This window comes from Planococcus citri, chromosome 5, assembly GCF_950023065.1.
Source record: "Planococcus citri chromosome 5, ihPlaCitr1.1, whole genome shotgun sequence".
NCBI classification, from domain to species: Eukaryota; Metazoa; Arthropoda; class Insecta; order Hemiptera; family Pseudococcidae; genus Planococcus; species Planococcus citri.
Window position 1 is genome coordinate 2,277,505 of NC_088681.1, and position 20,036 is coordinate 2,297,540.

General features: G+C 34.7%; 1 protein-coding gene across 3 annotated transcripts in view; it reads right to left on the reverse strand.

The window, feature by feature from the left end:
- The window catches only part of SK (small conductance calcium-activated potassium channel), a 532,534-nt gene that overhangs the window by 129,605 nt on the left and 382,893 nt on the right, over positions 1–20,036 (reverse strand). For all 3 annotated transcript variants that reach the window (XM_065369223.1, XM_065369221.1, XM_065369222.1), the window contains one exon: positions 3,113–3,478. In XM_065369223.1, the coding sequence (XP_065225295.1) occupies positions 3,113–3,478 (366 nt within the window). The remainder of the gene's footprint in view (positions 1–3,112; positions 3,479–20,036) is intronic.

Below are 20,036 nucleotides of genomic sequence, written 5' to 3' on the forward strand. Positions count from 1 at the left end.
AAAGTTGCCAACTTTGAGAGGCTGTAAAACACGCAAAAATCATCCAATCAACTTGAAATTTTGTACAGTAATAGAAAATCCACTATCCACTCCTTTTTCAAATGAGACCTCGTCCGTTGTTATAATGTAACTACAACTCGCGCAATGGCAAAAGTCTCGTTTTCAAATTGTCGTACCTCGTATTTCAAGGTGTGCTTGATCGATTGCGCATACTGTGGAAATCATTCAGTTCAGAGTGGGTACACATCTTAAATTCATCTAGCTGACTATTTGTAAGTATTATTCGACATGTTTTTTTGGACAGAATAAGTCAGCGATATTCTTTGAAAGTGCGCAAAAAAAGTTCCGAATGAGATTTTTGATATATGCCAAAATTTAGATCAATTCTGATACGTTGCATTACCTACATCGCAACCCAAGTTTGAGCTCCAAATTCTTCAAAAGTGATTAGACCCATTTTGATAAATCGCATAACATCTTTTATCAGAGATCATGGCCTAATTTTGAGCTGAAAAATTCTCCAAAAATGCTCAAAATAAAAGTTCTGAATTAAATTTTTGATTTTTTGCGTAAATTCAACTTCATTTTGATAGGTTGAAAGGCACATTTTTGAAAGTTCCATGAGTCATGGCCCAATTCTGGACTCGAAATTCTTTAAAAATGCTCAGCGAATAGTATTTGATTTCATTGCAAAATTTCAAGCAATCTTTAATAGATCGCGGGTTCAAAGATTTTAAAAAATGCTCAAAAAATATTTTCGTGGGAATTTCTGATTTTTTTGCAAAATTTCAAACTATATTTTGATAGGTCACAAGACGCATTTTCCAATTTTTTGCTCAAAATTCTTCAAAAATACCCAAAAAACCTTGTTTGTGGAAATATTTGATTAATTTGCGAAATTTCAACACATTTTATTGATAGGTCACAAGGCACATTTTTATAAATTCCAAAAATCACAACTTGAGTTTTTGCTCAGAATTCTTCAAAAATGCCCAAAAAAAGTTCCGAATGAAATTTTTGATTTTCTGACATATTTTAAACACATTTTGATAGGTTTCATGACATCTTTATCGAAAATACCAGAAATAATGAACCAATTTCGGATTGAAAAATTTTTCAAAAATGCTCATAACCTACTTGAGTAAACACCAGGCACATTTTCAAAAATCATTAAAATCATGACCCAACTTTGGATTGAAAATTCTTTAAAAATGCTCAAAAAACCTTGCTCGTGGAAATATTTAATTTTTTTGCGAAATTTCAAAATATTTTGATAAGTCACAAAGGCACACTTTCGAATATTCCAAAAATCAGAACCTAATTTTGGGTTCAAAATTCTTCTAAAATGCTTTAATAAACCTTGTCCGTAGAAATATTTGATTTGTTTGCGAAATTTCAAACTATTTTGATAGGTCACGAAGCACAGTTTCAAAAATTCAAAAAATCAAAACCCAAGTTTGGATTAACAATTTTTTTAAAAAGTTCTCCAAAAAAATAATGAATGAAATTTCTGATTTTCTGACAAATTTTAGACTCATTTTAAGAGGTTCCATGAGAGTTCATTCAGAGGTCACGAGGCACATTTTCAAAAATTCCAGAAATCACGACCCAATTTTAATTTTAAAATTCTTCAAAAATGCCCAAAAAACATTTTTGTGAAAATTTTCGTGTTTTTTGCGAAATTTTGAGCTATTTTGATGCGTCATGAGGCACATTTTCAAAAATTCAAAAAATCACAACTTATGGTTTAGGCTTCAAGTTATTCGAATTTGCTCAAAAAAGTTCTGGATGAAATTTTGATTTTCTGCCAAAATTTAGACCAACTTTGATAAGTCCCATAAAACACTTTTTTCAAAAATTTCACAAAATCATGATTCAACTTGGAGCAAAAAATTCTTCAAAAATGCTCATCGGAAGACATATTTGTGGAAATCAATTTAATTTTCTTACAAAATTTCCATTTTTTTTTCGTCAAGTAACCAAGGCACATTAAAAAAAGTTCCAAATGAAAATTTTAATTTTCTTTCGAATTTCTCGACCCATTTTTATAGGTTGCCTAATTTTAGCATAGATGATTTTCAATTAGTTGGGTAATTTTTTCAACAATAGGTACCTACCAAAATAAGCTAAAATTTTACAATAAGTTAAAGTATTTCCACAAAAATCTTTTTTTTGAGCATTTTTGAAAAATTTTAAACTCAAAAGGTCATCGATTTTTGGTAATTCGAAAATATTACTCCGACTTATTGAAATGGGCTAAAAGTCTGCAAAAAAATCAAGTAACTATTTTATTCACACGACCAAGTTTTTTTTTTATCATTTTTGAAGAACTTTGAGCCCAAAATTAGGGTTCATAATTTCTGGTACATATTTCTGAAAAAGGTGTCATAAAACCTATGAAAATAGGTCTAAATTTCGAAAAAAAATCAAAAATTTCGCTTAGAACTTGTTTAGCACTTTGGAACGTCCAGAACAAGACAAGAATACTAACTAAAAAAATCTCACAATTATCATTGTTCACCAGGCTCCATAAAATGTCAACAAAAAGTTGAAAATTGACATTCCCCTCCTTCTCGTCTCGTTCGATCCACTAACAAATAATATTCGCGTACTTGAAATTTTTCGACGATGAAAATTTTCAGACCGTAAATTTTACACACAGTGAAACAAATTAGAGAACTTTTCAACAATTTCCTATCTACGTATTAGTCTTGGGAATAGAGTTGCGTTCGAAGTGATGAAAAAATGAAAAAAAATTCCGACAAACTTGGGATATAAATTTTCGCCAAGATTCGTCGTAAATCTAAACCCCTATTTCATATCATTTGACTTTTCTAAGCTATTCTTGTTAGATATCTACCTATTTTATCCGCAGGGAAAAGTTAGCCAAGTTGATAAAAAATTATATCTCCTATAAAAAGTTTTGGAGAAAACTGGCAAATTACGAGTCATTTTTTTCTCCAAACTTGAGATTTCTCGTTTATTAATACCATTATTTTTATGGCAAATTAGATAAACAGCGAAATTCAATCGGTAATATCTATATAATTTCGTACCAACAAATATAGGTAAGTTTAAAAATAGGTATATAGTAGTAGGGTGAAAAACTCACTTTGTTGTAGACTCCGGCACTCGACAGTTCGTTCTCGATCACCATGATGATGATACCAAACATTCCCATTACGAGGGCGTAATCGCTGATCCTTTTCCTTTTCTCGAACAAAGCTTTTCTTCTACCCAGGCGATAACCGACGTTAGGTTTGTGTTTACCAGGAGGTGCTCCGGAACCGATGTTACCGCTCGAGCCGATGCTGTTTCCTTTATGAAGAGGAGTACGTTCTTCGATGTACCTGGCGCTGCATTCACCAGATTTAATTCCGACTAAAGCAATGGCCGCTTCTTCGCTGCCGGACCCTGTGGCTCCTCCACCTGTCTTCATAGCACCCGGAATCGACAATGTGGACACCGGCTTCCGGAGCTAATTAACAAAAATAGCCGCCAGTTAATATACAGTCGGACACGTTCTAAATTCTAGGTATACACTATACAGGTACAGATTTTTGCCGCAATAAACTACCGATAACTATTTACATATAATTTAAGCGTCTAATATTGATGTAATATGTTTTCTGGTTTGGTGATGTTAGCGAAGGCTGCAATTGTGTCTATACATAATAGGTATCTATGTACAATAATAAATATCGACGGACTACTTCAATATATAATTATAAGCCGAATATTTCGGAAGAAAAATCTAATTAGTGCGAGTGGAATTGGAATTGACTTAGAAATCGTTGTCAATCATTCTGGCGATGGATGCCAGAAAAATTTCGAAAAAATTTACCAAAATGAAACTGTAATTTACACAGCTCTCAAACAATCTCGATATATTTACGTTACCACTGCACCTGGGTTTTTATGCAATCATTTAAAAATAAGAAGCTTTCAACTGATTCAAAAACATATTGTCATTTTTTGAAGCAAAAAACTTCAAACAAGCTTAACACAGATATGTACTTTGATACATTCAATTCACCTAGAAGGGTGCCGAAGAAGGGGGTGGGGGTGCCAGACAGAAAAGTGTTGGCCAAAAATTGGGAGGAAGTAGTGTGAAAGCTGGGAAAATCGAAGAATTACCAAAAACCATGTTTTTACTTCTTGAATCATGAATTTTAAGAACCTTCGCTCTGGCTTTGCTCGGGGTAGATCATTTTTTTCTTGACGTTTCTCTGACCGAAGTTTGAAAGTAGAAAAATTTACTTCCCACATCAAAAAATACTGTTCAACTTGAAATTTTCCAAAAAAAAGTCCAACGCACTCCAATTAGAACTGCTAAAAAATCCCAACTCCTGCTAAAATATCAAAAAATGTCCTTATTTTTCGCGAAAAATTCGGAAACAATAGTTTACAACTTTTGCCAAAATTGGTTATTTTTAAAAATATAACGGTTACACCCGGAAAAACATTAAATTTGTTTTCAAGTGAAATGAAGCGAATTGAATCGAATCATTCATGAAGGATTGGCGATTGAAACAAATGATTGACTTCTAGGTGAATAATTCGCGAACGGAATGATTAATTTTTAGTGAGTCATTCACAAACGAATTGATTAAGTGTTGATAAATCGTTCGCGAACGAATTGAATGATTTTTGGTAAATAATTCTCGAACGAATTGATTTTGATGTGACTCATTCGCGACCGAATTGAATAATTTTTGGGTAATCATTCACGAACGAATTGAATTATTTTTGGTGAATCATTCGTAAACAAATTGAATTGTATAAGTGACTCGTTCGCGAATGAATTACATAATTTTCAGACGAATTGATTTTGACTTGACTCGTTCGCGAACGAATTGAATAATTTTTGGAGAATCATTCACGAACAAATTGAATCATTTTTGGTGAATCATTTTCGAATTGATTCTTAAGTGACTCGTTCGCGAACGAATTGAATAATTTTTGGTGAATCGTTCGCGAACGAATTGAATTATTTTTGGTGAATAATTTTCGAACGAATTGAATCATTTTCGGTGATTCATTTTCGAACAAATCGATTCCAAAGTGACTCGTTCGCGAACGAATTGAATAATGTTTGATGAATCGATCACGAACGAATTGAATTATTTTTGGTGAATTATTCGGGAACGAATTGATTTGTATAAGTGACTCGTTCGCGAACGAATTGATTTTGATGTGACTCGTTCGTGAACGAATTGAAAAATTTTTGATGAATCATTCACGAACGAATTGAATTATTTTTGGTGAATTATTCGGGAACGAATTGATTTTGATGTGACTCGTTCGCGAACGAATTGATTTTGATGTGACTCGTTCGTGAACGAATTGAATAATTTTTGATGAATCATTCACGAACGAATTGAATTATTTTTGGTGAATTATTCGGGAACGAATTGATTTTGATGTGACTCGTTCGTGAACGAATTGAATAATTTTTGATGAATCATTCACGAACGAATTGAATTGTTTTTGGTGAATCGTTCACGAACGAATTGAATAATTTTTAGTGGATCGTTCGCGAACGAATTGAATTATTTTTGGTGAATAATTTTCGAACAAATTGAATCATTTTTGGTGATTCATTTTCGAACAAATTGATCCCAAAGTGACTCGTTCGCGAACGAATAGAATAATTTTTTATGATTCATTCACGAACGAATTGAATTATTTTTGGTGAATTATTTGGGAACGAATTGATTTGTATAAGTGACTCGTTCGCAAACGAATTGATTTTGATGTGACTCGTTCGTGAACGAATTGAATAATTTTTGATGAATCATTCACGAACGAATTGATTTGTATAAGTGACTCGTTCGCGAACGAATTGATTTGTATAAGTGACTCGTTCGCGAACGAATTGATTTGTATAAGTGACTCGTTCGCGAACGAATTGATTTGTATAAGTGACTCGTTCGCGAACGAATTGATTTTGATGTGACTCGTTCGTGAACAAATTGAATAATTTTTGATGAATCATTCACGAACGAATTGAATTGTTTTTGGTGAATCGTTCACGAACGAATTGAATAATTTTTGGTGAATCGTTCGCGAATGAATTGAAGTATTTTTGGTGAATAATTTTCGAACAAATTGAATCATTTTTGGTGATTCATTTTCGAACAAATTGATCCCAAAGTGACCCGTTCGCGAACGAAATGAATAATTTTTTATGATTCATTCACGAACGAATTGAATTGTTTTTGGTGAATCGTTCACGAACGAATTGAGTAATTTTTAGTGAATCATTCGCGTACGAGTTGAATGATTTTTGGTGAATCATTCACGAACGAATTGAATTATTTCTGGTGAATCATTCACGAACGAGTTGAATGATTTTTGGTGAATCATTCGTAAACGAATTGATTTGTATAAGTGACTCGTTCGCGAACGAATTAAATAATTTTCAAATGAATTGATTTTGACGTTACTTGTTCGCGAACGAATTAAATAATTTTTGGTGAATCATTCACGAACAAATTGAATCATTTTTGGTGAATGATTTGCGACCAAATTTATTTTCAAGTGAATCGTTCACGAACGAATCAAATAATTTTTTGGTGAATCTTTCGCGAACGAATTGAAATAATTTTTTATGAATCATTCACGAACGAATTGAATAATTATTTATGAATCATTAACGAACGAATTGAATTGTTTTTGGTGAATCGTTCACGAACGAATTGAATCATTTTTGGTGAATCATTCGCGAACGAGTTGAATAATTTTTGGTGAATTATTCGCGAACGAATTGATTTGCATAAGTGACTCGTTCGCGAACGAATTAAATAATTTTTGGTGAATAATTTTCGAACGAATTGATTTTGATGTGACTCGTTCGTGAACGAATTGAATAATTTTTGATGAATCATTCACGAACGAATTGAATTATTTTTGGTGAATTATTCGGGAACGAATTGATTTTGATGTGACTCGTTCGTGAACGAATTGAATAATTTTTGATGAATCATTCACGAACGAATTGAATTGTTTTTGGTGAATCGTTCACGAACGAATTGAATAATTTTTAGTGGATCGTTCGCGAACGAATTGAATTATTTTTGGTGAATAATTTTCGAACAAATTGAATCATTTTTGGTGATTCATTTTCGAACAAATTGATCCCAAAGTGACTCGTTCGCGAACGAATAGAATAATTTTTTATGATTCATTCACGAACGAATTGAATTATTTTTGGTGAATTATTTGGGAACGAATTGATTTGTATAAGTGACTCGTTCGCAAACGAATTGATTTTGATGTGACTCGTTCGTGAACGAATTGAATAATTTTTGATGAATCATTCACGAACGAATTGATTTGTATAAGTGACTCGTTCGCGAACGAATTGATTTGTATAAGTGACTCGTTCGCGAACGAATTGATTTGTATAAGTGACTCGTTCGCGAACGAATTGATTTGTATAAGTGACTCGTTCGCGAACGAATTGATTTTGATGTGACTCGTTCGTGAACAAATTGAATAATTTTTGATGAATCATTCACGAACGAATTGAATTGTTTTTGGTGAATCGTTCACGAACGAATTGAATAATTTTTGGTGAATCGTTCGCGAATGAATTGAAGTATTTTTGGTGAATAATTTTCGAACAAATTGAATCATTTTTGGTGATTCATTTTCGAACAAATTGATCCCAAAGTGACCCGTTCGCGAACGAAATGAATAATTTTTTATGATTCATTCACGAACGAATTGAATTGTTTTTGGTGAATCGTTCACGAACGAATTGAGTAATTTTTAGTGAATCATTCGCGTACGAGTTGAATGATTTTTGGTGAATCATTCACGAACGAATTGAATTATTTCTGGTGAATCATTCACGAACGAGTTGAATGATTTTTGGTGAATCATTCGTAAACGAATTGATTTGTATAAGTGACTCGTTCGCGAACGAATTAAATAATTTTCAAATGAATTGATTTTGACGTTACTTGTTCGCGAACGAATTAAATAATTTTTGGTGAATCATTCACGAACAAATTGAATCATTTTTGGTGAATGATTTGCGACCAAATTTATTTTCAAGTGAATCGTTCACGAACGAATCAAATAATTTTTTGGTGAATCTTTCGCGAACGAATTGAAATAATTTTTTATGAATCATTCACGAACGAATTGAATAATTATTTATGAATCATTAACGAACGAATTGAATTGTTTTTGGTGAATCGTTCACGAACGAATTGAATCATTTTTGGTGAATCATTCGCGAACGAGTTGAATAATTTTTGGTGAATTATTCGCGAACGAATTGATTTGCATAAGTGACTCGTTCGCGAACGAATTAAATAATTTTTGGTGAATAATTTTCGAACGAATTGATTTTGATGTGACTCGTTCGTGAACGAATTGAATAATTTTTGTAGAATCATTCTCGAACAAATTGAATCATTTTTGGTGAATCATTTTCGAACAAATTGATTCTTAAGTGACTCGTTCGCCAACGAATTGAATAATTTTTGGTGAATCATTCACGAACGAATTGAATCATGTTTAGGTGAATCATTCTCGCACAAATTGATTTCTACAAGTGACTCGTTCGCGAACAAATTGATTCATTTTTTCAAGTTTTTGTCGTTCATTCGCGAACGAATTGAATAATTTTTGGTGAATTATTCGCGAATGAATCAATTCGTATATGTGACTCGTTCGCGAACGAATTGATTCATAAACCGATAAATTAATCAATTCGTTGGAAAACGACTCGCTAAAAATAAATCCATTTGCACGCGAATGGTTCTTTCAAAAAATTTATCAATGTCGCTTCGTTCGGCAAAAATCTAAAATTTTCAAAAAATCATGTTCTGTCCTCTTGGAATTTCATTTTCAACGAGTAAACCACCACCCTCCCAGCCCCCACCCACCCCTAAAAAAAAGAAAAACATGAAAAATAAATAGCAAGAAAAGAGGTGTGAATTTTTTTTAATTTCAAAATGTCAACCTTGCAGGTAGAACAATTCAAATTTTTCAAATTTTTTTCTAATACCTAGTATAGAAGCATCGTTTTTAAACATTTCAAATTCTTCAACATTTTTGTATCCGACATCCCCTTCCAAAATTTGTTCAAACTACATCTGACTGATTAGTTGAAAAAATCCGGAAACGGGGGGGGGGGATCTGCTTCTGAATCCACCTATGTCACGCAGGTACCCACATCGTGAGTACGTGGAATATTTCAAAAATATCCCATCATCGGTTTGGAAACGATTACATAATGCATGGCGCTTAATTAATTGTACATTTACTGGCACAGGGTTCTCGTTAAACGTAACACCAGCCGAGCAAAAATCCACCCTTATCGACTTTACAAAGAAATAATTTACCAGCCATCATGTTGTACATGAGCGAGTGTCGACAACGTTAAACGATTTTCAAAGAAAAGTTGACGTTTCGCTTTATTAAACCAATTACACTTTGATGTGGTTTAGACAGGCTTATCGCGAGTACACAATATACTACTTAATTAGAGCTTTCCATTTTCGCAGCGCAACGTAGTAGGTACGAGTATACGTATAGTATAGCGAGAGGAGGTGTGTGGTGGGTACGAGTACTAAAAAGCGATACTTCTACTTACGCAAAGTGTACGTGTACCTACTACGAGTGCGAGTATTTGGCGAAAAATTGCTCGACATTATCGACATTCAACGAGCGGGCCCATTAATTCGCCAAACACGGTGTTTCTGCTACTGCCCTGCTTCTGCCTATTATATAGGTATAGCAACAAGTATCGGGGGGCTATTCAATTTCGACCTCATTATTTCGCTTCAATTTTCACGCCACGTTTATGTACCTTACCTATACACCTAGCTAGACCTCTATACTAAGTATACGATAGAATCGACCCGAGAAGCCTAAGCCTAAGCCTATTCCTCATTGCTAACTCTGGTCATATACTCGCGTAGTCTCTTAAAATCGGCTTTATTTGAAATCCTACAGATCCTCGTCCGAGTTGAAATTGTCTCCTCGCCCTTTTTCCAAATTACCGCGCTCTAACATCTTGTGAAATTCTTCTTCGCTCGTTTTATCGATAAAATGTTGGTTCGAATTCTTCCTCATTTTAGTACATCTTACTACTCGTACATACAACTAGTGCAAAGGTTGAGGTCACAGACAATATACGTTGGCGAGCACGCATCATCCCCCGCTCACTTATCGTCTTCTAAATTCTGGTGTTGGCGTACTTACGAGACGACGAAGACGACTACATCGGCTGGTGTTGGCTATAGCTACATCATATACTGCCACACGTTGCACTTCACATACTAAATTAGCCGCAAAATCTAATAACTTATCTCTTTTCGTAGAAGAAAAAAAAACTACCGAGCTTTTTTTCCCATTCCGTACTTTATTAGCTGTTATATTTCAACTCGTACGTAGCCTCGGAGCACTTCTTTTTCTTTTTTACAGCCTTCAATAAAAATTAATGTGAGAATAACGCTCGCTGCTATGCTTCCCCTGTCTACCCTTCGATATTTCGAAGAAATATTTCGACTACTCGTACACATGATGAATCGTGATTAATCAGTTTTTTTCCGCGGCGGATTATTGGAACATTGGACAAATAACTATTCGACTCGTTTTCGCCTCGAAAGTTTTTCCAAGAGATGCTATAACATTAGTTCAGCTTCGTGACTCGAGCGAAAATTACATCATTAAGAATGAGAAATATATCGTCGAAATGCATTCTTTTTATTTTTCCATAGTTTCAACTTTGGCAAAATATAAATTTTAAATAAATATAGCCTAAAAGTCCGCAGTCATGCGTCATACAGAATTATGTTGCTTTTTGAGAGTTTGTAAAATTAATCTTTAGCAATTGCTTGCGATATTGCAACTTTCCATTTTCAACTTTGCGCGAATTTTAATCCGGAAATAAACGATGCGAAAAATAAATGCTCATTCTTGGCTTAGTTTTCACTCTAATGGAGGAGAAACAAGTCTTACACATTCTTTCAAAGTTCCAGTGTGATTGGGGATGATATTATTAGGGTGACTTTTATTCCTATATTTTGACAAAAAATTTACCATGATTTTTGTTCCTGTGTCCCAAAGTTGCTGGCTTTTTTTTTTTGTTTTTTCCCTGGAAATTTTAGTTTAGCCCTCCATCTTGAAATTAAGTCGAAGTTCGAAAAATAAAATAGAAAGAAAAGCAAAATTGTCTAATAATTTTTTATTTTTGCGTCAGAACTGCTCGAAATAATTTCCTTTTCAAAAAAAGTCCTCATCTCGGTTGCCAAAGCGATATTTTGGTCCTTTCGCAAAAATTTTCCTAAATGTTGTAGAAAAAAGTTTTGAAAATTTTTATTTTTGTGTCAAAACTTTTTCAAGTTTATAACTACATTTTTCAAAAAAAAAAAAAATTACTCGCCCCACCAAATAATATTGATCTCATTAAATAGAGCAGGAGGAGGTTTTTTTCTCGAGAATGTGAGTAGTTATTACCCAGAAAGATTCTGGCCAGAAATAGAAAATCTACAAAAAAAATTTACCCATGTTATTCTTTTCGATTTTTCCAATTTTTGAGTGCTCGTTCAAGGGGTCAAGGGGGTAAAAAAAACACTTTGAAGGACCAGGAATGAAGAGTTTTCGAGAATAGAATTATTTTAAAAAAATTCTGACACAAAAAAGAGAAAATTTTATACGTAAATTGATTTTTTTTTTTCATTTTTACGACTAGAATAATGCTCCCGGGGCCAGCTTTTATTGAATTTAGGTGAAAATGAAACAATTTTCTGCCCTTTCGATTCTCAGTGAATTTTTAAAAACCAAATTCGGGTCAAAAATAGGGGAAAAATTCAAATTTCGAATAAAAAGTGAGAAGAAATTTTATTGAAAGTTCACCAAATCAATCTGAAAATAAGCTTCAATTTCGTGTGAATCATTCTTTGAGTCTCTCCTCCCCCCCTCAACCAAACAACTAGAAGTGGTTTCGAACAATTTTAATCAGTTCTGGAGCATCCAACAGTACTTTGAAAGAAATTTTCAACAAAAAAAAATCACCCAAAGAAAGTTGGAAGCTAAAATCTATAGTAGGGGGGCGCATTGGGATCAATTGCACCCCCTGCCGATCCTCCGGGATAACTTATTTCTTAAAAAAGAAGTCCTGAGAAACATTTCTAGCCCATTGTCCTCAAAAAAATAGAGGCTCTACTCACAAAATGGCGGCCATTTTGATTGACAAGTCAGCCGAAATCGCAGTTTTGGCGTTCCAACATACACATAGGACTTACACGAAATTTTTTAAATCGTACAAAGGTAAATCGAAAGAGCAGGCAAACATTCATCACCTGTAAAAATTTCAAGTGCTAAAGTGCCTTTTTCGATTTTTGGTGAATGTTTGAAAATCAAATTTAGGCCAAAAATGAAACGAAAAATCAAAATTTTACCAAATTGGCCCAGAAATCTGAAATTCGGGTTATACCCTATTTTCGACATGCCACAATGATTGGAAACGGTTTCAAACCGTATTGAGCGGTTCTGGAGCCTCCAGCAGATTTTTAAAACTCGAAATTTCCACAAAATTTCATCAAATTCGAGTTGGAAAGCCGAAATTCATTCTGCAAACTAATTTCAATACGCTACGAAGTCAACTCCGGAAGGATTTCAAGTTGTTTTGGAGCCTTCAGCGATTTTTTGAAAATTACTGGAGCCTCCAGCAGATTTTTGAAACTTGAAATTTTCCCAAAATTTTATTAATGGAGATGGAAAGCTAAAATTAACGAAATTTCAATTTTTCTAAAACACCATGAAACCTTTCAAAAAGTCACTGGAGGCTCCAGAACGACTTGACATTGTCTTCAGAGGGTGTTAAGATTGGAGAGCGGATCAAAAATGAGAACACTCTGTTGTGTGTAAATCATTTTTTGAGCCTCTCCTTCCCCTCTCCACGGTCCTCCAATCGATTAGAAATGCGTGTTTTTTCAGAGCTGTTATGTTAACTCACAAGGGAAGATTTTAAAACTTATACTCTCCTAGATTCCAATTTGAACGAAACTAACAAGGCACGAGATCGTGATTTTTAGAGAAATCGTGATCTGAAACCTCCATAACCAAAATTCCAACTACTCAAATGGATTTTTAGATTTTTGGAAAATTTTCGAAAATTCAAAACTGATTATTTCTGGCGATTAATGCTTTTCTTGAAGAAAATAAAAAAGTGCCATCTATTCAGTGCACATGATCAAAAACAGTCACAATACAAAACTAATATCTCCATGAAACCAAATCAATTGAGGCTTCCAGCTTGATCTCAAATTTTTCCACGGTCATAAAATTTCTCCAGAAGGTGTGAAAATCCGCCTCCCCGAAAAAAGAATACTTGAACGAAGCGTTTTGCATTTGTTTTTCGACCAAAGCTACGAAACGAGGCTCGATTTGGACATAACTTTCGTGTTCAGCGACTTCAAATCAGTCAGAAATCAGCACCCAAAAAAATTCAGATTTCTGGCGTCATCATTCTCTCAAACAGAAAAAAAGTTGTTGTAGGAGGGGGGAGGGAAGAGGTCTCATCGAAAAATTTCAACTTGATGAGCACGTTGTCAAACGTAAGGAGTCATTTTTGTTCGTTTTGGGGTAAATTGAAGTGAGATTTTTCTTCCTGGCGCAGAACCCGCCGCCCTCTCCTTCAGTTGAAATTTTCACCACAATCGTCGAGTTATTCGTAGAATATTGCCAAATATCGATTCTCAGACTCTTTTTTAAATTTCTAGCTTACTTTTTACGTTTCATTTTTTATGTTTTGACATTTTTTTATATTTCGATCAACGTTTTTGGTGATTTATGAATCTCATTTAAAACTTTTTTTTAATGTTAAAAATCTGAAAATGAAATTGCACCTTAAATTTTGAGTACTGGGGATTGGTTTGAAGGAAGGATCCAGGACATACTCTTGTGATATTGCTTGATTTCGTTCAAGCAGGAGAGTTTCGGTTTAAAAAGTTCTCTTGCTGGAAGCATCCTTAAAACTCTTCAAAAAGTTCAATTTACTGAGAAGGAGAGGGAGGTAAAATTCTTGGAAAAGACCAAACGATCATTTTAATATTTTCCTTTGTGTTCTCTATGCCAAACCTAATTTTTTCAGAATATTCTGACAAGAAAGCTTCATACGATACATATATATCGAATCGCTCGAAAAATTCCGAATCGAATAAAACTAAATTAAAAGAGCATGAAAAAACACATCACCAGCCATAAGTCCAGATGCTGAAGTATATTCTCTGATTTTTAGTGAATTTTTGAGAATTAAATTCGGTCAAAAAATAAGAAAAAAATCACAATTTTGTCAAATTTAGCTGGAAAGCAGAAATTTGATGTCTACCTAACCCTAACTTCGACCTCCCAAATCGATTGTTAACTGGTTCTAGCTCACTTGAGCAGTTCTGGAGCATTTGAACAGTTTTTGAAAGCTAAAAATATTTACTTTAAGTCGTTCTGGAGCCTTTCGTTGTTTTTTTTTGGATATTTCAGATTTTCGAAAAGTGTCATAATAACTGCCCGAATCGACTTTAGATGTTTTCGATTTCTCCTACGAGATAAGATCCGCTGAATTTAGGAGAACTTTTTGAAATGGTGATGATATTTTTAGCATTATTCAGTTCGAGAATCACTCAATTTGAAGAATTTCATCGTTTTTCTTCATGTTTCTACCAGCGAATAAATTTACAGAAATTTGTTGAAAATCAACTCGAGTGGTAAAAAATGTATCAGAGTAATTCAAATCAACACGAGATCACTGCAGATTGAAAATTACCTCCACAACCCTATTTCAATGTGAAAATTTAATATTCGAGAATTATTTGAAAACATAAACGTGGCTATAATACGCGAACAAATAGTCCGCAGTAAACAGCGAAAAAAAAGTAAGGAAAAAAGACGTCAACGTCACAAAAAAAATTAAATTTCTCGACTGGAAAGAGGAGGAGAAAAACCGCATAATACGTTCGGACTACAGCTTTGAGTTGGCGGTGCGAACTGCGAATGTAAAAATACGTTTTTTTATTTCGAAAATTAGTTCAATAAAACGCAGCTCGTTCGAGCTTGCAGGGCCGGGGGCTGGGGGCTGGAGCGTTACGCGACGTTTTAATTACTTTATTAAAAAAGTACCTTTTTGAAATCACTAAACCGCGTCAAATTTCATATCGTTATCAAAGGGGCATGGTCGACAGCGAATAAGACTCGGCGAAAACATTAAATTAATTGTTGGCGTTTGAAAATTTCCAAAATAGGAAAAAAACATCCGCAGCAAAGCGCGTCGAAATTAAAACGAATGCGCTTTCAAAGGAGAAAATACGCGAAGAGCTAGAGGAGGGTGAGGGGGTGGTGGGCAGGTGAACTGAGAGAGCGCCTTTGCCAAAGGCGTCGAAAAATCCGAAATAGACCTCATTATTGAAAACCTTTTAACACTGCTGCAAATCATTTTGCAACCGTACCAAATAAATTATCGAGTTTTTTACGTTCGCGTCGCTGGCTCTTCTTTTTCGAAGCGGCGAAAAACTTTTCTCAGGTTTTACATAAAATTTTCTTGGTTTGCGGCGAACCGAAGCCGAAGCGCCGAGCGAAAGTATAGTCCGCCCTTTTCTCATTTTTACACTTTCCTCTCGTCGTCTCGCACTCCTTCGTGTGCTTATTCACGTTTTGTTTAGCTGCAAAACAAAAACGATTACAGCGTTTTATATATTCAGTCATTTATTCTGCTAGCTTGGGCGAGCCCAGCCCAGCCCGAGCGAGCCGAGTCTGGCCGCGGCGGCCGTTGCCGTTATATACCTACCCTGCTCGCTATAATACTCTATTTAAATAATCATTTACACTTTTTCTTGTTTTATCTTCATCCTTTATAGTGTTGTAGTACTTCCCAAGTCCGGTATACCGGAAAATTGAAAATATTACGCGGCAATTTTGCTGGCCTTTTTCTTGAATTACCATTTCACAATATACCGATGGACCCGAGCGCCGGGTTACGAAAACCAAAAATATACGAGCACCTATTTTTATCAATTTATCCTCCTTGGAGGGTTTTTTTTCCACGCTGTGCTCGGTTTTGTAGGGTATTTTTTTTTTTTTAGAATTAGGCGAACCTAATTTCTCTTTATTTTATTTCGACTTGTTTAATGTATAAAACAGTGGTCGCTGGATCGCTTTCATTATGCCCTTAATGTGGCGATGTGCTCAAAATAGGCTATATCTACTTCTCTACGTTTGCTTTTTTACCGCAATCGCACAAATAACGTATAAATTAACTTTCGCTTGAAAGATTAGAGAAGTAATCAATGGACGAAAATGTTTCGAAAGTTCTATCGAATGGAATATTTCCAACAAGGGAGGTAAGTAATCCAAATGGCAGACATTTTTTGAACCGGATAAAGCAGAATTGAAAAAGCTCACAAAAATCTCAACTCGGACACCTTCTTCCAGAATTTCACGTGCTAAAGTGCATTTTTGAAAATAAAATTCGAGTCAAACATGAAAAAAATCGGAATTTTACCAAATTAACTAAGGAAGCTGAATTTTGGTATGAAACTTCATTATATTCCAACCACCGAATCGATTAGAAATGAGTTTTGAACCATTTTGAGCAATTCTGGAGCCTCCAGCAAAACTGAGTTTTGAAGATTGAAATTTTCAAAAAAATTAAATTTACTTTATACCCTAATTTCAACATTGACTAGAAATGGTTTTGTGTCATTTTACAGCCTCCAGCAGCTTTTTGAACGATTTAGCATGATAATGCTTATACGATTCGAAGTAGTAGTCGCAGTCGAGGGCCCGCATAAGGATCAACTACACCCCCTTGCCGATCCTCCGGGACAACTTATTTCTTAAAGAAGAAGTCCTGAGAAACATTTCTAGCCCTTGTCCTCAAATAAAAAGAGGCCCTACTTACAAAATGATGGCCATTTTGATTGACAGGTCAGCCGAAATCGCAGATTTGGTGTTCCAACATAGGACTTGCACGAAATTTTTTAAACCGTACAAAGGTAAATCGAAAGAGCAGGCAAACATTCATCACCTGTCAAAATTTCAAGTGCTAAAGTGCCTTTTTCGATTTTTGGTGAATTTTCAAAAATCAAAACAATTTTGGCCAAAATGTGGGAAAAAATCAAAATTTTACCAAATTGATCTAGAAAGCTGAAATTTGGAATATACTCTATTTTTGACCTGCCAAATCGATTGGAAACTGTTTCAAACCGTTTCGAGCGGTTCTTGAGTCTCCAGCAGATTTTTGAAACTCGAAATTTCCGCAAAGTGTCATCAAATGGCGTTGGAAAGTCGAAATTTTTTCTGTAAACTAATTTCAATACGCTACGAAGTCAACTGCAGGTGGATTTCAAGTCGTTTTGGAGCCTCCAGCGACTTTTTGAAAATTACTGGAGCCTTCAGTAGATTTTTGAAACTTGAAATTTCCCCAAAATTTCATTAAACGGAGATGGAAAGCCGAAATTTACTCTGCACTCCGAATTTTAACACCCGCTGAAGACGACTTCAGGTGGGTTTAAGTCATTTTGGAGCCTCCAGCGAGTTTTTGAAAATTGCTGGAGTCTACACCAGATTTTTGAAACTTGAAATTCTCACGACATTTTATGAAATGGAGTTGGAAAGACAAAATTTACTCTGCAAACCAATTTCAATGTGCTAGGAAGCCAGCTGCGGGTGGATTTCAAGACGTTTTGGAGCCTCCAGCGACTTTTTGAAAATTACTGGAGCCTCCAGTAGATTTTTGAAACTTGAAATTTACCCAAAATTTCATTAAACGGAGATGGAAAGCAGTAATTTACTCCAAAATTTGAATTCTTCATCGGAATCAAAATGTTTTGTAATTATTTTCATGTGAAATCGTGAAATATCATCGTTAATTAATACAGTCCAAATAATTATGATGCAATGTCATAATATTTGAAGTTTTTCAAAATCCCATAAAAAAATAAGGCTCAAAAGAACGGCTAAACACATACAAATAGTTTGGTGTATAGCATATTATGGACAAATTTCACCTCCTCCCGGTCCTCCAGAACAAGTTTTTCCTTAGAAGGGACATCCTGAGGAACATTTTAAAGCCAACTGGCTAAAAAAAAGTGGCCCTACTAACCAAATAGCGGCCATTTTGTTTGACAGATCAGCGAAATCGCAGATTTTGCTTTTCAACGTAGAACTCACTCGACATTTTTTGAACTGGATAAAGCTGGATTGAAGAGCATGCAACGATTCACACACAAGCCAAAATTTCAAGCGCTATAGTGCATTTTTTGATTTTTGGTAGGTTTTTGAAAATCAAATTCGAGTCAAAAATGAGAAAAAAATCAAAATTGTATAAAAATTTACCTGGAAAGCTGAACTTTGGCACATAGCCTATTTTCGAGCTACCAAATCGATTGTAAACGGTTTCAACCCATTTTGATCAGTTGTGAAGCCTCCAGCAAATTTTTGAAAATTGAAATTTCGACAAAATTTCATCAAATTAAGTTTGAAAATTCGAAGTTCACCCTGTGCTCAGTGCTCAAACTTAGACACGCTATCAAGACGACTTCTGATGAGTTTGAGTCATTTTAGAGCCTCCAGCCACTTTTTGAAAATTGATAGAGTCTCCAGCAAATTTTTCATTGCTCGAAATTTTCATAAAATTTTACCAAACAGAGCCGGAAATCTGAAATTTACTCTGCACTCCGATTTCAAAACGCTATTAAGTCGACTGCAGATATATTTAAAGTCGTTTTTGCTCTTCCAGCTACTACTTGGAAATTACTGGAGCCTCCAGTAAATTTTTGAAACTTGAATTGTGGATTTCCAACTTCATTTGATGAAAATAATATGAAAATTTCAAGCTTCAAAAATCTACTGGAGGCTCCAGAACTGCTCAAAACGGTTTGAAATTGTCTCCAATAGGCTTTTGGCAGATCGAAAATAGAGGTTATCCAAAATTTCAGCTTTCTAAATCAATTTGGTAAAATTTTGATTTTCCTCTCATTTTTGACGTAAATTTGATTTTCAAAAATTCACCAAAAATCTAAAAATGCACTCAACACTTAAAAATTTGGCTGGCGATGAATTTTCGCGTACTCTTTCAATCTCGCTTTGCCCAGTTCAAAAAATTTAGTACGAGTCCTATGTGTATGTTGGAAAGCAAAATCTGCGATTTCGACTCACCTGTCAACGAAAATGTCCACCATTTTGTTAGTAGGGTCAATTTTATTTTAGACAAGTTTGCTTTAGAATGTTCCTAAGGATGCCCCTTTTAAGCGAAAATTTGTCCCAATGGATGGGGAAGGGGGTGTCGGTGTCATATGCCATAGATACCCATACCGGACTAATATATAGGTGCGTGCATCTATACAGCATCTAACTGCGATCATCGTCAACTCATAGTACGAGTACACAAATATGCGGAAATGAATACGAATACCTCGGTATAGAGATATAACGATGCGGCACGCTAGAGAATATATAGTATAGGCAATTTCGTCGAGTTTGATTAATGTTTTACGACGCGTACATCGTTCTTGAATGAATACACAGTACACATATAGAAGGTATGATACGAGTATGCAGCGGTTGCGGTATACATATAGTTATCGGTATGTAAATATGCGACGAGAGGACGATGAGGATGAGAAGAGTACCTATACGTAGACGTACCACGTATGTAGAATACATATAACCTTGACTGAGGGGAAAAAAATTACGCAATATTCGTACGGCCAATAATAATAACAAAGGAACCGCACATTTCGTTGGATTTGAATCGAACAGCATATGTCGGCCTTTTGATGATATATCGCCAAAAAATAAACCAATACAATAAATGCTTCGACATACTCGTATACGAACGTATGCGGCATGGTAGACGTACGTTATACGCAATATTATACAATATATGCATTAGGCGAAGGCTTATACATATATATCGAAAGATAATATGTCCACTATACGTATGATATACTTAAAAAGCTAAAATAGACAAACATACGATACGACTATACTCGTATATACTCGTACAGCAACACAGC